The 19,906-nt window shown below is 42.0% G+C and overlaps 1 protein-coding gene across 1 annotated transcript in view; it reads right to left on the bottom strand.

The window, feature by feature from the left end:
• Window positions 1-19,906, bottom strand: part of LOC126113047 (sodium-dependent serotonin transporter-like) — a 519,069-nt gene that overhangs the window by 281,358 nt on the left and 217,805 nt on the right. The window contains exon 3 of the mRNA XM_049915015.1: window positions 19,153-19,363. Within this exon, the coding sequence (XP_049770972.1) occupies window positions 19,153-19,363 (211 nt within the window). The remainder of the gene's footprint in view (window positions 1-19,152; window positions 19,364-19,906) is intronic.

The following is a 19,906-nucleotide window of genomic DNA, read 5'->3' as shown; positions in this document are numbered from 1 at the left end:
ACAGGAAATCATATAAATTTCTTAGCAAATGCCTTTCCGAGATTGACGTCTGAAATACTCCTCTGTGATACAGACAAGAGGGAGATTGAGTCAATAATTAAATCACTGAAGACTAAGTAAGGACTTTCATGGTTATGATGGAGTGTCTAGCAGAATATTAAAGTACTGTGCTGCACATTTTAGCCCTGTATTTAGCCGTATTTGCGATTAAAGTACTCAGTAGTAAAAGCGTTTTATAAAAAGGGAGAAAGGGATAATGTAGATAATTTTAGACCTATTTCTATGCCATCAGTGTTTGCAAAAGTTATCGAAAAGGCTGTGTATGTAAGGTTAATTGATCATTTTATATCACACGATTTGCTATCAAATGTACAGTTCGGCTTTAGAAGTCGTTTGACAACTGAAAATGCTATATTCTCTTTTGCCTGTGAAGTACTGGATGGGCTAAACAAAAAGTTTCGAACGCTTGGCGTATTTTTTGGTTTAACAAAGGCATTTGACTGTTGATCTCACAATATTGCTCCAGAAGTTGGACCATTACAGAATAAGGGGAGTAGCTCACAATTGGTTCACCTCTTACTTTAGCAATAGGCAGCAAAAGGTCATTATTCACAATGTTGATAACGGCTGTGACGTGGGATCTGAGTGGGGTACTGTAAAGTGGGGGGTGCCCCAGGGATCAGTGTTGGGGCCGCTCCTGTTCCTTTTTTATGTAAATGATATTCCCTCTATTATTATGGGTAACTCTAAAATATTTCTGTTTGCTGATGACACTAGCTTGCTGATGATTCTAGCCATTTCACGGCTTGTAGAAAATAAACTAACGTTAAATCACAGTAAGACTCAGTTTTTACAGTTTCTAACACACAATTCAACAAAACCTGACGTTTTAATCTCACAGAACGGGCATATGATTAGTGAAACTGAACAGATCAAATTTCTAGGTGTTCAGATAGATGGTAAGCTGTCGTGGAAAGCCCACGTTCTGGATATTGTTCAAAGACTTAATACTGCCATTTTCACTATTCGAACGGTATTATAAGTGAGTGATACTTCGACACGTAAATTAGTCTACTTTGCTTATTTTCATTCACTTATGTCCTTTGGTATTATGTTTTGGGGTAACTCTTCCCATTCTAGAAGGATATTTTTGGCTCAGAAACGGGCGGTTTGGGCAATAAGTGGTGTGAGTTCACGAACCTCTTGTAGACCTCTGTTCACGAGTCTGGGTATTTTGACATTGGCCTCTCAATATGTATAGTCCTTATTGCCGTTTCTTGTTACCACTATTATTTTATTTCCAAGAATAAGCAGCTTTCACTCGATTAATACTCGGCAGAAATCAAACCTCCATTTGGATCGGACTTTCTTAAGTCTTCTGCAAAAATGTGTGCAGTATACTGCTGCATCCATTTTCAATACGCTGCCACTCGAATTCAAAAATCTTAGCAGTAATCCACGCACTTTCAAATCGAAAGTGAAGAGTTTCCTCATGGGTCACTCCTTCTATTCTATCGAAGAGTTCCTTGAAAATTTAAGCTGATTCTTACTGTATTTCTGATAGCGTTTACAAATCCTAGGATGCATATACAGGGCCTCCGAGGTCCTTGTATGTCTTCATTTTTTTAAAAAATCTGTAATTTTTTATTTGATTTCAAACTGCTTTCCAGTACTCTTTCACTAACACTGTGATATTCCTCCTATCAAGTCTGAACAAGATACCTTTTTAAGTTTTTTGTATAATTCAATACGTTCACCCATACACTGTGAATGCATAAGCAGGGCTTCAGAAGCCCTCTTACATTTATAAATGTTCTTTAGCGTATATTGTCTTCAACATTTGTTTGGGAGCAGTTATTAATACAACAATAACTGTAGTGGTATTTCCAGCTACAAGAGTGCCAACAGCAGCAGTAGCTGTAGTAGTAATTGTATAACTAAAAAATAATACACACTACTTTCACATATTGGCGATGTCGGTGTATTATTGATCTTTTTGCTATCAAATGTTTTATTATTGCATAGTATTGTTATGCTGTGCTACTCTTGTCAGCCTCATTGTTACTGTAGTTTGTTTGTTTGTTGCTGCAAGGCTCCTATTGTTACGAGCAGGACTCGTTTAGTGCTGCACAAGCTGCTGTTCGAGAGACACGCCTTTTGCTATGGCTTCGACACGCAACGCAAGAGAGTCAGTACGTGCAAATGCAACTAATTTTGAAAGTGTTGTGGCTCAGTGGTTTGAAGAAGATGATTCTTGCGAGGAAGGAGATATTTTTGAAGATGCAAGTAGTGAAGAATCAGCCAATGAACCTGCAGATGTGAAAATTGAGGCAGATGACAGTCCTTCCGATAATATTACTTCATCAGAGTATGAAAATGAAGAACCGCCACAAAAAGGTATAGAAGACCACACATACATTAGTCGGAATGGAACGATTTGGAAATTAGATCCTCCGGCAACTTTTCGTATGCTTCTCTATAATATCGTAAAGAAGGCACCTGGTCCAGGCCGTGGGTTGAAAACCTGTAAACCTAAGGATGCCTGGGACTATTTCATCTCCAAGGAAATACTAGAGGAAATCATCAACTGCACAAATATTGAAGGCAGAAGAGTGGAAAAACGTTTGGAGGGTTTTCTTGGTCTTTTACTGCTTTCTGGTGTTGAGAAGAGTTAGTATGTCCCTATTAGAGAATGATTCTTGGATGAAAAGGCAAATCCTTCAGATAAGGCCACAATGTCAGTAAATAGACTCGAGGATATAAGGAGAATGATTAGATCTGATGACAGGTGTACCCGTAAAGCTCGATCTGCAGATGACAAACTTGCAGCTGTTCGCTATGTATGGGAACTATTTCTTAACAAGTGTAGAAATAGAATGATTCCCAATGATTCGCTCACAGTTGACGAACAGATAGTCCCATTCCGTGGAAGATGCAGCTTCACCCAGTATATACCCTCCAAACCAGCCAAGTATGGCATAAAAATATTTTGGTTATGTGATGCTACATCTGCATATGCTTTAGATGGAATTGTTTACACGGAAAGGAAGCCCCATGAACCTATTCAGAAAAGTCTTGGATTGAATGTGGTGAAAGATCTTGCTAAAAGCATTGAAGGATCATCAAAAAATATTACTGTTGACAACTTCTTTACTAGTGTGCAGTTGACAGAAGAGATGCTTCAGAAGCAAATTACAGGGGTGGGAACAATCAAACAAAATAAACCAGAAATTCCTAATGAGATGAAACCATCTGCCTCAAGAGCGACTCATTCCTCTTTGTTTGCATTTGGAGGTGACATTACAATGGTGAGTTATGTTTCCAAAGAGGAAAAGTCTGAAGTTGCCATTAGCAAAAAGCATCACAACAGAAACTTTGATGAAACTTATGCAAAAAAGAAACCAGATATAATAAAGTTAATAAGTCTACGAAGGGTGGAGTACATTAAATGGACCAGAAAATTCGTTATTACACTTGCAAGAGACAAACAAGAAATTGGCCATTTGCATTATGGATGAATATGACGGATGTCGCAGCAGTGAACAGTGAAATTTTATTTTCTGGCCAACATCTGACATTCCATAGTGGAAGAAGTGATAAAAGGCGTTTGTTCGTAAGAGATTTAGCAGAGGAAATGGTAAAACCACTAATGGAACTTCGTATTCAGATCCCTAATCTTCCAAAGAAATTCGTTGATGCCAAGAGCAAAGATGTAGTGTCCAAAAAGATGCAATATTGCTGAACCAACTACCTGTTTCAGGAAAAAGAAGAAGATGCAATTATTGTCCATATAATAAAAACGGGAAAAGTGCTATGAGATGCATTAAGTGTAAAACCAACATTTGTAAGGAACATAGTGCGTTCTCTTTGCTTCTTCTTTTTCACATGTTGAAAACTAAGAAAAATGCAATTTTATGTGAACAATGAATTATAACTTTTTGTCAAAATATTGCCTATATACATAATATTGTGAATAATAAATATGTTTTAATTGAAGAAATTCGTTGTAATAAATGTTATAAAATGTAAACTGCAACTTATAAGTGAATTAATAAAATTATTTGTATATGTTGTATGTAAATGGATGTAACTAATAAAAATTTACTCTTAGGGTTTTTTAAAAAAAATTAACAAAATGTCAATCAGGCCCACCAGATCCTGTTACTGCATCTTAGGAATCTTTCAATATGACAATAAATTTGACAGAAATAAATTTAACTCCAAAGAATGATTATATGAAAAGAGGAACATTTTAAATTAGGGCAGGGCCTTGGAGGCCCTGCATATGCATTCATGTGTGTTTTCGGTACCATGCATCCTAGGGTTACACTTATGGATTGACTTCTTTCAGGTTCATGAACATTTATTTTTATCTGTTATTACTTTTATGTTGTAAGTTCATGTACTGGCACGTTCCATGACCTTGGAGATTTGCTCCTCAATTTGGTCCTACGAAACTTGACGTGTAAATAAAATAAATAAATAGGATAAGAGTCTCTTATAAATATTTGTCTATTGATATGTGTGACATTGCAGACTAACTCTCTTCATATATTTACATACGATGTAAAATAATACCATGCATTGCTTTAGCTTAAGGAATTTTCGGATTCTATTTGCCTCTTACACTTACAGTATTTATTCAGATCCTTTATAATGCATATTCTCTGTATAAATTGTTACTATAGGATGTGACGCCTTTATTATAGTAATTATGTTAAGTGTATTACTGTAGTCAGGTCTCATAAGTCGTGAAGGGTGTGAGAAGTCATCAAAGATGTGTAAGGAGGAAGCAAAGGGAGAAAGGTAACAAACTAGATAAAATGCTAATTATTGGCCATATGAGGTACAATAATAGTCTGACGTTTGACCGATTGCAACAAGTATTCTTTGATGTGATCCTTGGCTACTCCCTAACCCATGTTTTTCTTGATTATACACACATCAAAAAAAGTTTTGTATCAGCCCTGTTCCCAGAAATGGACGTTGACTGTGGATATTGTATCACAGACACAGTCCCTTTATGACTAATATCTGCAGGTAGAAGTGGCGAGTGGGGGAACTGGGTCTTGTCATTCAGTATTAATCTAGGGTTGATGGATATCTGTTTATTGATTACTATTATTTCAAGATAGTTATTGTTCGATTAGTTGCTTCTATGTACATCTTGTGCAATTTGTCTATAGTTCAATAAGCTAATATGTCGCATATTTTGTTTTTGTAAATTAATCTTATATCGCATTTACACTGAAGTAATCCCTCTTGTTTCATTCCTAATTCTAGCATTAACTTTTCCATCTCTGGAAACAGATATACTCTGTACATGGACTAGTTTAAAATCTTTGATACAACAAAATTTCACTGCATCACATAATTATCTTTGTACCTGATGATGGCGTAACAGCTGAAAACAGGTTCGTATAACAAATTATTATTATAGTAGAATGTTACACCAGTGTTGTGTGTGTTTCATTTATAATGAATGTATATTTATTCTTTCAAGTTTTTCCGGCCAATCAGACTCACATTAGCCGAATGCGAGAAATTTTTGCTATGTTTGAGTGGTTTACTCGACCTTCTTAGGGTGAATGCTGGACTGGTTCCCTTAAAAACCGTCACTGTAATATTATGTCTCATCGTTGATCGGTACGACTCAATCTCCAGCTGTGGTTTGTCATCCTGAATGAAGGTGACTGCAGAATTACTGTGCTAGGTGATGTGCAGACAGGAAAACAGTTTTGATCTTCATTCGGAAGCAGCTGCTCTCATGCAAAGTACACGTCACCACAATCAAGGGTCCCGTTTCTGTATATCTACCTGCTTTTAGAACTTCGCAGAAGCTCTTCAACTGCCACTACCCCTTGCAGACAAACGTTCTGGGCTCCGCAGGAACCACAACGCTGCACATGATTCACATATAGTCAGAAACGTGATTTCTGCCACCGCGTAAGACATTTTCGGCAGTCCCGTTTGAAACCCTGGTAGGATCTTTCTTAACATACCTGTATTATGTCTAGTAGTATTTCATTTCGTACATTGTCTGTACTTCAATGACAACAAATTTCAGCTGCAACTAGTTTCTTCTCTACAATGTAGAGGGTGTTTCAAAAATGACCGGTATATTTGAAACGGCAATAAAAACTAAACGAGCAGCGATAGAAATACACCGTTTGTTGCAATATGCTTGGGACAACAGTACATTTTCAGGCAGACAAACTTTCGAAATTACAGTAGTTACAATTTTCAACAACAGATGGCGCTGCGGTCTGGGAAACTCTATAGTACGATATTTTCCACATATCCACCATGCGTAGCAATAATATGGCGTAGTCTCTGAATGAAATTATCCGAAACCTTTGACAACGTGTCTGGCGGAATGGCTTCACATGCAGATGAGATGTACTGCTTCAGCTGTTCAATTGTTTCTGGATTCTGGCGGTACACCTGGTCTTTCAAGTGTCCCCACAGAAAGAAGTCATAGGGGTTCATGTCTGGCGAATAGGGAGGCCAATCCACGCCGCCTCCTGTATGTTTCGGATAGCCCAAAGCAATCACACGATCATCGAAATATTCACTCAGGAAATTAAAGACGTCGGCCGTGCGATGTGGCCGGGCACCATCTTGCATAAACCACGAGGTGTTCGCAGTGTCGTCTAAGGCAGTTTGTACCGCCACAAATTCACGAAGAATGTCCAGATAGCGTGATGCAGTAATCGTTTCGGATCTGAAAAATGGACCAATGATTCCTTTGGAAGAAATGGCGGCCCAGACCAGTACTTTTTGAGGATGCAGGGACGATGGGACTGCAACATGGGGCTTTTCGGTTCCCCATATGCGCCAGTTCTGTTTATTGACGAAGCCGTCCAGGTAAAAATAAGCTTCGTCAGTAAACCAAATGCTGCCCACATGCATATCGCCGTCATCAATCCTGTGCAGTATATCGTTAGCGAATGTCTCTCGTGCAGCAATGGTAGCGGCGCTGAGGGGTTGCCGCGTTTGAATTTTGTATGGATAGAGGTGTAAACTCTGGCGCATGAGACGATACGTGGACGTTGGCGTCATTTGGACCGCAGCTGCAATACGGCGAACGGAAACCCGAGGCCGCTGTTGGATCACCTGCTGCACTAGCTGCGCGTTGCCCTCTGTGGTTGCCGTACGCGGTCGCCCTACCTTTCCAGCATGTTCATCCGTCACGTTCCCAGTCCGTTGAAATTTTTCAAACAGATCCTTTATTGTATCGCTTTTCGGTCCTTTGGTTACATTAAACCTCCATTGTAAACTTCGTCTTGTTGCAACAACACTGTGTTCTAGGCGGTGGAATTCCAACACCAGAAAAATCCTCTGTTCTAAGGAATAAACCATGTTGTCTACAGCACACTTGCACGTTGTGAACAGCACACGCTTACAGCAGAAAGACGACGTACAGAATGGCGCACCGACAGACTGCGTTGTCTTCTATAACTTTCACAGCACTTGCAGCGCCATCTGTTGTTGAAAATTGTAACTACTGTAATTTCGAAAGTTTGTCCGCCTGAAAATGTACTGTTGTCCCAAGCATATTGCAACAAACGGTGTATTTCTATCGCTGCTCGTTTAGTTTTTATTGCCGTTTCAAATATACCGGTCATTTTTGAAACACCCTGTATTTTAGTATTCCGTATGTCCTTGGGTCCGAAACTAAAGTTTGGAAAACTTGATGACGTGATTTTGTTTGCATGATGATCTCTTTAACTGCACTAGTAGTCTCCTTTTGTTATTGTGTGTTTTATTTTCCAGGTATGTTACACTATGTGATCAAAAGTATCCGGACACCTCCAAAATCATACGTTTTTCATATTAGGTGCAGTGTGCTGCCACCTACTGCTAGGTACTCCATATCAGCGTCAGAGAGCAGAAAGGGGCTCTCCGCGGAACTCACAGACTTGGAACGTGATCAGATGATTGGGTGCCACTTGTGTCATACGTCTGTACACGACATTTCCACATTCCTAAACATCCCTAGGTCCACTGTTTCCGATGTGACAGTGAAGTGGAAACATGAAGGGACACGTACATCACAAAAACGTACAGGCCAACGTCATCTGTTGACTGACAGAGACCGCCGACATTTGAAGAGGGTCGTATTGTGTAATAGGCAGGCCGGCCGGAGTGGCCGAGCGGTTCTAGACGCTACAGTCTGGAACCGCGCGACCGCTGCGGTCGCAGGTTCGAATCTTGCCTCGGGCATGGATGTGTGTGATGTCCTTAGGTTAGTTAGGTTTAAGTAGTTCTAAATTCTAGGGGACTGATGACCTCAGAAGTTAAGTCCCATACTGCTCAGAGCCATTTTTTTGTAATAAGCAGACATCTATCCAGACCATCACACAGGAATTCCAAACTGCATCAAGATTCACTGCAAGTACTATGACAGTCAGCCGGGAGGTGAGAAAACTTGGATTTCATGGTCGAGTGGCTGCGCATAATCCACACATCACGCCGGTAAGTGCCAAACGACACCTCGCTTGGTGTAAGGAGGGTAAACATTGGACGATGGAACAGTGGAAAAACGTTTTGTGGACTGAAGAATTACGGTACACAATGTGGCGATGGGATGGCAGGGTGTGGGTATGGCGAATGCCTGATGAACGTCACCTGCCAGAGTGTTTAGTGCCAACAGTAAAATTTGGAGGCGGTGTCGTCATGGTGTGGTCGTGTTTTTCATGGAGGAGGCTTGCACCCCTTGGTGTTCTGCGTAGCCCTATCACAACACTTGCCTACATTGATGTTTTAAGCACCTTCTCGCTTACCACTGTTGAAGAGCAATTCGGGGATTGCAATTGCATCTTTCAACACAATCGAGCACCTGTTCATAATGCACGGCCTGTGGCGGAGTGGTTACACGACAAAAACATCCCTGTAATGGATTGGCCTGCACAGAGTCCTGACCTGAAACTTATAGAAAACCTTTGGGATGTTTTAAAACGTCGACTTCTTCCCAGGCCTCACCGACCGACATCGATACCTCTCCTCAGTGGAGCACTTCGTGAAGAATGGGCTGCCACTTCCCAAGAAACCTTCCAGCACCTGATTGAACGTATACCCGTGAGAGTGGAAGCTGTCATCACGGCTAAGGGTGGGCCAACGCCATATTGAATTCCAGCATTACCGATGGAGGGCGTCACGAACTTGTAAGTTATTTTCAGCCAGGTGTCTGGATACTTTGGATCACATAGTGTATGTAAACTCGAGTCCGAGATAAAACAGTTGTTCTGCTTTTTCTATTTGCTACACTATGGCTTTCCGCAGATGTCTTCTTATTTCTGATACTATTTGTTACTTTGGTCTTCTGTTCTCTACTCTTAAATCCAATTCCGAGTTATGCTATCAGTTAATTTCATTTAAAGGATCTTCTAAATCCTCTTTAATTTCACCTCGAATGACAACGTTATCTATGGGACTCTTTTATTATTATTCTTTTTCATTCAATGCTGCCGCTTCGCCATGAAAAAAAATCACGAGTAATGAATCGTATCCTTTATCACATCTCATTGTACACTAAGCTGTATTTCTTGAATCTTCGCTTTCGGCTCTCTGTTCTTAATTTTTATTTTTTAATTAGAAGTTTGCAATTTAGTATTGCTGTAAAGACAGTAATCTGGAGAGATTTCTGGAAAAGTAATTTATAAAAAAATGGCTCTGAGCACTATGGGACTTAACTTCTAAGGTCATCAGTCCCCTAGAACGTAGAACTAGTTAAACATAACTAACCTAAGGACATCACACACATCCATGCCGGAGGCAGGATTTGAACCTGCGACCGTAGCAGTCGCGCGTTTCCAGACTGTAGCGCCTAGAACCGCTCGGCAACCCCGGCCGGCTAATTTATTAAGAACCGGACGAAGATCACAATAAAAAGAAGAAGAAGAAGGCGAAGAGGAAGAAAATTCTGATAACGGTGGTGAATATGCGAGAGCTACGACGGAAAATAGTGTTGTCAATGTCATTGCGTCATTATAAGCTACCGTTTGCTATTGCTGGAATGACCGCGCATTTCCGAAAACACCGTCCACTTATGTCCATGTGCATAGCCTGATTTAAGTTGTGTCGTTGGTTTTGGAACCACTCGAGTTGTCTTTCCAAGCATAATTTTTGCCACAAAGATAAAAGAATTGTATTATGTCCATTGAAACTCATCTTTTGTAAAAACGAGCTAAAATGTTTCCAATTTGAAAGTACACTGACGGAAAAAGAAATCGCAACACCAAGAAGAAGTTGTGCGACGTAAATGAAAGTTGGAAGGGGCGTTTCTACATCTGAAAGGTGATTTCTGTTCAAATTCCGCACCAGTTGCGCCACTGTGAGGATGAAAATCCAGCTTCTTGTAGCCCTGTTACATGACCTCATTCAGCCTCAGTCTTCTCGCCTTAAAAGCATTCTTTAGCAACATCAACTTACCACGTCCAGATTCAAAAGTCTACCGTTCACGATCTATACAGCGTGTATGTATTCTCTAAATTTCGTTACTCTATATTAATTCTTTTTTGGTGCTGCAATTTTTTCCGTCAATGTTTGCGTAGTTATATTTTTGGTGGTAAGAGTGAATCTTACTCATACCTTTGATTACAGTGTGTTTACACGTATATTCAAATTAATCTGTTACTTGCCTAACGTGAAACACGTATGGTATATTCATCAATTAAAATAGAAATCTTGTTGATATTGCTTATTTATGATGATTTATTAAAGTGAAAGCTGAATCCAATGGTTGGTTTAAACAAAACTTTACTTTATTAAGCATATTCCTCGTGTTGTGTCGTGTTGTAGGCGAGCTCGTCTAGCAACTTACGAAGTAAACAACACTTTAACTTGGAATGCAAGTGACGATGCGGTCCAATTGTTTTTCATTTATGTTGTTTAATATGTGGAAAATCAGTAACACAGGGGAGTCAGAACTTAAAAGAATCAACAGACTTTCGAATGTAGGACCACTAATGTACTGCTAAAATAATGGAGTTAGTTAGTTACTTGTTCCATAGATCATATGCTCAATGAATGCTATGATGTGGAATGCATCAACAGGAAAAATACAGATACATACACACACGCACACACGCACGCACACACACACACACACACACACACACACAAACACAAACACACACACCTCATCTCAGCCCTCTTGCCGCGAGGAAATCTTTTTGGGTAGATGGCGTATTGGGTACTATCTCTTTAGTCATCCCCATTTTAAGTGGTGACCCCCCACAACTTTGTGCTCATTGTCCTCAATGTTTGACGGTTCGCGTCCGCCGCTCGTGGTCTCGCGGTAGCGTTCTCGCTTCCCGAGCACGGGGTCCCGGGTTCGATTCCCGGCGGGGTCAGGGATTTTCACCTGCCTCGAGATGACTTGGTGTTTGTGTTGTCCTCATCATTTCATCATCATCCAGGAAAGTGGCGAAATTGGACTGCGCAAAGATTGGATAATTGTACGGGCGCTGATAACCACGCAGTTGAGCGCCCCACTAACCAAACACCACCAAACACCACACCGTTTGACGGTTCGCCATTTACTGACGGAATGCCTCCTTTTTAACCACTTACGTTCTTATTTATATTTATCGTCTGAGTTATCCGTCGTTTTAGCGAAAGGCGCGCTGGGTGTTGACCACGTTTTACTTTTTATCCATCTTAGCAATATGATAATAGGACATTTAATCTTTAGTTCAGGAACTCCGTTGTCTCTACGGCTTATTTTATGGACCTTTCTCCAAGTCCCTGTTTTTAGCTGTCTTTCCTTTTGTCGACTTGGCTTCACGTGTAGTCGCTTTTAACTTGTTTTTCGTGTTCATTAGTTCTGACATGGGCATGGGCGCGTATGACCTTAGTTGTTTTTGCGCCCTAAAACAAAACAAACAAACAAAGCGCAAGCACGGGCGAACGCCTTTATATATATGGCCACATGCTTGCCATATACTTTTTTAATTTTTTTTTTAGTCACTATTTCCACTCATGTAGTCCTCTGTGGTAAAAAAGGTGTTGATATGAAGAAAAATCTTTAATTTCCATTTGAAATCACTTCTGCCATCTGCCTGATGTTTTATTTTAATTTAGGTTGTCAAACAGGTTAATAGCTGGAATTTAACCCCTTTCCGTGTCGAAGTTAGACTCATTAAGGGGTAATGCGAACCATTTTTCCTTGAATATCTCTCTTACTCTCAAAATCCAGATGGATTGTTGATAACAAATTTTATAAGTGAATAAAAGTATTGTGTGGCTGTGGTTAATATTTCCAGCTGCCACGTGTGTGAACGCCACTCATAATCTAGTTCCTTTCTTTCGAGCAGTGAGTGCTTTCTGTCTAAATGAAAAGTAGCCCACTATATTACACCATAAGACATTAGTGAATCAAAATATGTAAAATTCGTTAAATTGCTTACTACCGTGTTCCCAAAATTGGCAGTTTTTCTTATGGCAACGACTCAGAACCTAAACATGTTAGTAAATTTGCTATATGGTTTTCCCAGTTTAAGTTGTCGTCAGTAAGCATATCTCCTTCTTTTACTATTTCACTTTGGTACACTAGTTAAGATGAGATGACAGTAAAAAGTTGTTTTTTTTCAAAGTTTAAAGTCAGTCCAGTTGTGGAAAATCTATTAGTAACTTTTACAAAAACATCTTCAACTATATTCTCTATTGATGCCCCTTTCCTGGCATCCTTTGCATTCTTTACAAACAGGCCTAATTTTTCCTGTTGACTGAAATAAAATGGCAGATTATATAACAGAAAGCAAGAAGAATTAGTGTACCAATGATTGAACACTGCGGACTCCCACAGTAATATCTTTCCATACTGTTGATATGATGTCCTTCTTTATACTACCTAAGTAGATTGGGATAACTTTATGTATTCAGTTTCTTAAAGGCCTGCTCTGAACTTCAAATTCCATACATAACTTTCTAACAGAATATTATGATTCGCCGGTTGAATACCTTCGCTGAGCCACACAAGAATCCACCTGGTGATATATTATCATTTAAAGATTTTCAAAATGGATCAAATGGCTCTAAGCACTATGGGACTTTACATCTGAGGTGATCAGTCCCCTAGACTTAGAGAACTACTTAAACCTAACTAACGTAAGGACATCACACACATCCATGGCCGAAGCAGGATTCGAACCTGCGACAGGACTGAAGCGCCTAGAACCGCTCGGTCACAGAGGTCGGCTTTAAAGATTTTATTCTGGTTCTATGTAAATTGAAGGTGTAGAGGGGAAGGAAGGACAGGAAACGGAGGGGATCACTGCTGACAGATGATCTGGACATTAGGAGGAATCAGCGGCGGCGAGTGAAATGTGTACTGGACAGGGATTCGAACCAGGGATCTCCTGATTACGAGGTAGGTGCGTTAACCAAGGCGCTATCCGGGACACAGGGTTACCGCAACTGAACGGACTACCTCGGCACGCCTCTCGGCCGATCCGCATTCCCATAGAGCGCCACCTATGCGCAGTCCCTGTCCATTTCCTCCATGTTCGCTCTCGGAGATTCCCACAAGAAGCTGAACGTATTTATGCATCCGCACCCACCCAGCCAGGCCTATCAGATTATATGAATGCGTGGTGTCTGGTCTGTTAGCAAGAATAGACACCGCCGGATCCGCAGCAGTTAATACCTTACATATAAATTGAAGGTGGGGAGGGGCAGAAGCGAAAGGAAAGGGAGGGAATCACTGCTGTCAACTGCAACGGGACATTACGCGGAATCAGCGGTGATGAGTGTAAACGTGTACGTGACCGGGATTCGAACCGGGGATCGATGGGAATGTAGATCGGCCGTGAGGCGTGCCGAGATAGTCTGCGCAGTTGCGTTAACGCTGTGTCGCGGATGGCGCAGTGATTAATGCACCTGTCTAGTAAGCAGGATATCCTGGGTTCGAATTTCGGTCCGGTACACATTTTCACCCATCGCCGCTGATTCCGCGTAATGTCCCATTGCAGCTGACAGCAGTGACCCTCCACGTTTCCTGCCCTTCCCCTCTCTGACTACAATATATGTAAAACATATTAACAGCTGAGAATTCCACATGATGTCTGTTCTTTCGAACATGTCTGAAAGAGCAGACACCAAGCAGTCATATAATTATTATGTTTCAATGACCAAGTGAGCAGTCGTAAACCGAGCGAGGTGGTGCAGTGGTTAGACACTGGACTCGCATTCGGGAGGACAACGGTTCAATCCCGCGTCCGGCCATCCTGATTTAGGTCTTCCGTGATTTCCCTACATCATTCCAGGCAAATGCCGGGATGGTTCCTCTGAAAGGGCACGGCCGACTTCCTTCCCTAATCCGATGAGACCGATGACCATGCTGTCTGGTCTCCTTCCTCAAAACAACCAACCAACCAGTCGTAATGCAGTTATTCGTTATGTACCGATTACTGAGACCACACGATATTTAAGTATGATTGTTACGTTGTAAGGTATTTGAGCCATGCTCACTCCCAACTATGCGTATTCGTGAACTTGGCTGTCTATCTGTGTTTGGTTTCCCGCCCTTGTTGCGGTTACACCGTGGTCCTTTTTCCTTCTACGTGTGGCAGCAGAGAAGTGTATCGATATTTGCACTGTGTACCATCTTGGGTTTTGTACATATAGTTTGTGGTTAGGGGGTCTGCGGGCAGTCGGTCGGTTGCTGCAGACCAGGGAGGATATCTCCGCGCGGTGCAGTTGGCTGGGTCCGCTGGCGGTCCCTGTGCAGTGTCGGAGAAGTGTGGAGCTGTCCGATCGCTACAAGCTTCGTGATTCACCGACCCAGGACGTCGAAGTTGAGTAGTGGTTTCAAGTACCCAAGCCACGTCCATTCACATTGTGTGGTTCGTTTCGGTGGTTAGTTGTTGGGGAGGTTTTCCTGTGAGCAACACCGAGTGTTTGTAACGCTGAAATTTAGCCGCCATGCGGCGAAATTAACTGTATTGGTTTACTACAATTCAAGTGCACCAGCGCAATTTTCTGCCTTGTTGCCGTTAGTGTTCCAGTTACATGTCCTGGCCACTAACGTAATTTCAGACAGTGTCCTTTCCTGATCTGTTGTCGCTGTCCAACACGGTGTGTAGTTTTGACAGCTTAATACATATACATATTTTATTGTCGATAAACACACCCGTAACATTTTGTGTTTGAATTCTCATGTACCGATTGGTGGCAAGCAAGTCGTTTGTTGGTCGGCCCGTGGCTGTCCCTTGGTTGGGTTCCAACGGATCAAGTGTAGTTGGGCTCACCACCTGTCTCACCTAAGTGAACGAGGGCAGACCGACTCCCTGGAGGCTTCTGAGTGCAGTTTTATTACTTTCTCACCAGTTTTTAATTGTCTGTTTATAAGCTATCATAGCCAATGATAAAAAAGTTTCTTGGTTTTACTGTGTCTTATGTAAGTAAGTTTGAATTCCGGAAAGTGGATATTTGCTGAAAGGTTATTGCCTTTGTGTTGTCTTTCCTTCTAGTCCGGTTTCAGCTACTTAAGACTTAAGGCTTATTGTTATATTTTTTTTAATTTTGGAAAATTGATTGTGGGCCTTCTGCCTTGGAACCTTTTTCTTAAAATTACCTTTCAAGCTTAAACATTGCGGCTTGGAACCGTATTCTCAAAATTACCTTTCAAGCTTAAACATTGCGGCCTTCTGCCTTTGAAAAGTTACAGTAATTTATTTTAAAATCTTGGAAATTTTATTGTGGGTCTTCAGCCGTTTGTACTGTATCTTGTTTATGTTTGTCTATCCACCCTTGCCGTGAGGTTTTCAACCGAGCTGTGATATATACAGGGTGAGTCACCTAACGTTACCGCTGGTTATATTTCGTAAACCACATCAAATACTGACGAACCGATTCCACAGACCGAACGTGAGGAGAGGGGCTAGTGTAACTGTTTAATACAAACCATACAAAGATGTACGGAAGTATGTTTTTTAACACAAACCTACGTTTTGTAAATGGAACCACGTTAGTTTTGTTAGCACACCTGAACGTATAAACAAATACGTAATCAGTGCCGTTTGTTGCACTGTAAAATGTTAATTAGATCCGGAGATATTGTAACCTAAAGTTGACGCTTGAGTACCACTCCTCCGCTGTTCGATCGTGTGTATCGGAGAGCACTGCAACATACATAGTGTTTCTACAGAATGATCTGCCAACGTTGCTCGAAAATGTCCCACTGGAAACGCGTCGACGTATGTGGTATCAGCATGATGGTGCACCTGCACATTCCACAATTAATACTAGGCTGACCCTTGACAGGATGTTCGACGGGCGTTTCATAGGACGTGGAGGACGCATAAATTGGCCAGCCCGTTCTCCTGATCTGACACTCTGTACTTCTTTCTGTGGGGTACGTTAAAGGAGAATGTGTATCGTGATGTGCCTACAACCCAAAGAGGATATGAAACAACGTATTGTGGCAGCCTGCGGCGACATTACACCAGATGTACTGCGGCGTGTACGACATTCATTACGCCAGAGATTGCAATTGTGTACAGCAAATGACGGCCACCACATTGAACATCTATTGGCCTGACATGTCGGGACACACTCTATTCCACTCCGTAATTGAAAACGGAAACCACGTGTGTACGTGTACCTCACCCCTCATGGTAATGTACATGTGCGTCAGTGAAAAAGACCAATAAAAAGGTATTAGCATGTGGACGTAATGTAGTGTTCCAGTCTCTTCTGTACCTAAGGTCCATCACCGTTCCCTTTGGATCCCTACGTTATTTGGTGCTCTCCGATACACACGATCGAACAGCGGAGGAGTGGTACTCAAGCGTCAACTTTAGGTTACAATATCTCCGGATGTAATTAACATTTTACAATGCAACAGCCGGCACTGATTACGTATTTGTTTATATGTTCAGATGTGCTAACAAAACTAACGGGGTTCGATTTAAAAAAAACGTAGGTTTGTGTTAAAAAAACATACTTCCGTGCATTTTTGTATGGTTTGTATTAAACAATTACACTAGCCCCTCTCCTCACGTTCGGTCTGTGGAATCGGCTCGTCAATATTTGATGTGGTTTACGAAATATATCCAGCGGTAACGATAGGAGACTCACCCTGTATATACAGGGTGTTACAAAAAGGTACGGCCAAACTTTCAGTAAACATTCCTCACACACAAAGAAAGAAAATATGTTATGTGGACATGTGTCCGGAAACTCTTACTTTCCATGTTAGAGCTCATTTTATTACTTCTCTTCAAATCACATTAATCATGGAATGGAAACACACAGCAACAGAACGTACCAGCGTGACTTCAAACACTTTGTTACAGGAAATGTTCAAAATGTCCTCCGTTATCGAAGATACATGCATCCACCCTCCGTCGCATGGAATGCGTGATGCGCTGATGCAGCCCTGGAGAATGGCGTATTTTATCACAGCCGTCCACAATACGAGCACGAAGAGTCTCTACATTTGGTACCGGGGTTGCGTAGACAAGAGCTTTCAAATGCCCCCATAAATGAAAGTCAAGAGGGTTGAGGTCAGGAGAGCGTGGAGGCCATGGAATTGGTCCGCCTCTACCAATCCATCGGTCACCGAATCTGTTGTTGAGAAGCGTACGAACACTTCGACTGAAATGTGCAGGAGTTCCATCGTGCATGACCACATGTTGTGTCGTACTTGTAAAGGCACATGTTCTAGCAGCACAGGTAGAGTATCCCATATGAAACCATGATAACGTGCTCCATTGAGAGTAGGTGGAAGAACATGGGGCCCAATCAAGACATCACCAACAATGCCTGCCCAAACGTTTACAGAAAATCTGTGTGGATGACGTGATTGCACAATTGCGTGCGAATTCTCGTCAGCCCACACACGTTGATTGCGAAAATTTACAATTTGATCACGTTGGAATGAAGCCTCATCGGTAAAGAGAACCTTGGCACTAAATGAGGATTGACACATTGTTGGATGAACCATTCGCAGAAGTGTACCCGTGGAGGCCAATCAGCTGCTGATAGTGCTTGCACACGTTGTACATGGTACGGTAACAAGTGGTTCTCCCGTAGCAGTCTCCATACAGTGACGTGGTCAGCGTTACCTTGTACAGCAGCAACTTCTCTGACGCTGACATTAGGGTTATCGTCAACTGCACGAAGAATTGCCTCGTCCATTGCTGGTGTCCTCGTCGTTCTAGGTGTTCCCCAGTCGCGATTAATAGGCTGGAATGTTCCGTGCTCCCTAAGACGCCGATCAATTGCTTCGAACGTCTTCCTGTCGGGACATCTTCGTTCTGGAAATCTATCTCGATACAAACGTACCGCGCCACGGCTATTGCCGCGTGCTAATCCATACATCAAATGGGCATCTGCCAAATCCGCATTTGTAAACATTGCACTGACTGCAAAACCATGTTCGTGATGAACACTAACCTGTTGATTCTACGTACTGATGTGGTTGATGCTAATACTGTAGAGCAATGAGTCGCATGTCAACACAAGCACCGAAGTCAACATTACCTTCCTTCCATTGGGCCAACTGGCGGTGAATCGAGGAAGTACAGTACATACTGACGAAACTAAAATGAGCTCTAACATGGAAATTAAGCGTTTCCGGACACATGTCCACATAACATCTTTTCTTTATTTGTGTGTGAGGAATGTTTCCTGAAAGTTTGGCCGTACCTTTTTGTAACACATACCTATTATTTGTAATCGTAACTGTGTGATTTCAGTCACTTGAAATTTACCTTATTGATTTTTAAAATTTCTTGTTTTGAGGCCTTCAGCCATGAAAGATTTGGATTTTGAAACTCGTAGCTGTAAAAGTTCGGCTATGTGCCGCTTTGGTTGTAAATGTGTTATTAAATTAATTACAATTTTAAAGTGAAACTGACCCCAACCTTATTTGGCCCTTTCCACAATCCTAATGACCTGTTCTGCCCAGCGGGTTTAGTGGACGTATCAGTATTACTGACGACGTGTGAGAATCTTCTGATTAAATTTTCAAGGCCAATTTATTCTAGCCCACTGTCTCATTAAAATAACTCTTGCTCTTCTTGTGTTCGAGGCATGAAATGCACTCGTAATAAAGTAGTGTGGCGTGCAGTGTAATATAGGGAGGAGAAGCATTGCTGATAGAAGGTGAGTGGTGGTGGTGGTGGTGGTGGTGGTACTCACTCAAAGAACTCGCGGGCGGGGCTGACGGAGCGGTTGGTGCGAGCGAGCGAGAAGACGGGCGTGCAGTCGGCCGTGTTCCACGGGTTGTCGCAGCTCGTCCACGGCAGCTCCGAGCGGAACGACGCGAACAGGTAGTACACCGCCCAGCCGATGATGGTGTTGTAGTACATGCCCATGTACACGTCGATCAGGCAGATGGCGTAGCCCACACCTGCAACACCGCCGCCGCGCTCCGTTACAGTCCGCCCCAGGCTGTTTCCCTGCCCGGAACAAGTGTACCGTATATTGAGTGTCTCTCGCTCCCCCTTCTTAAAAAAAAGCCCAAAGTCTTTCCCTAATAACATACTGCCGAGAAAAAATAGTTACACAAAAATTATTAATATAGAGTAATGAAATTTCGGGAATACTTTTGTCTATGCAACATATTTAAGTGATAAATTGCAAGATCACAGGTTAATGTAAGCGCAAGATAAGCCGTTGGAAATGTTAAATGCAAGTACATTAGTAACCGGTGTAATCGCCAGAATGTTGAAGGCAAGCATGCAGACGTCCATGCAATTCCTTGTACAGGTGCCGGATCTCAGTATGTGGGCTGGAGTTCCATGTCTCTTGCACTCGGTCGGCGAATACAGGGACCGACGATGTCCCATATGGGCTCGATTGGAGACAGATCTGGTGATTGGGCAGTCCAGCCACACAGACAGATTGGTTCCAGACTCTCAACTGGTTTCCTTCTAACCAACACACAGCTGTC

This window comes from Schistocerca cancellata, chromosome 1 (genome assembly GCF_023864275.1).
Source record: "Schistocerca cancellata isolate TAMUIC-IGC-003103 chromosome 1, iqSchCanc2.1, whole genome shotgun sequence".
NCBI lineage: Eukaryota > Metazoa > Arthropoda > Insecta > Orthoptera > Acrididae > Schistocerca > Schistocerca cancellata.
The sequence above is the reverse complement of the archived record's forward strand: the minus strand, read 5'-3'. Positions and strand labels throughout refer to the sequence as shown.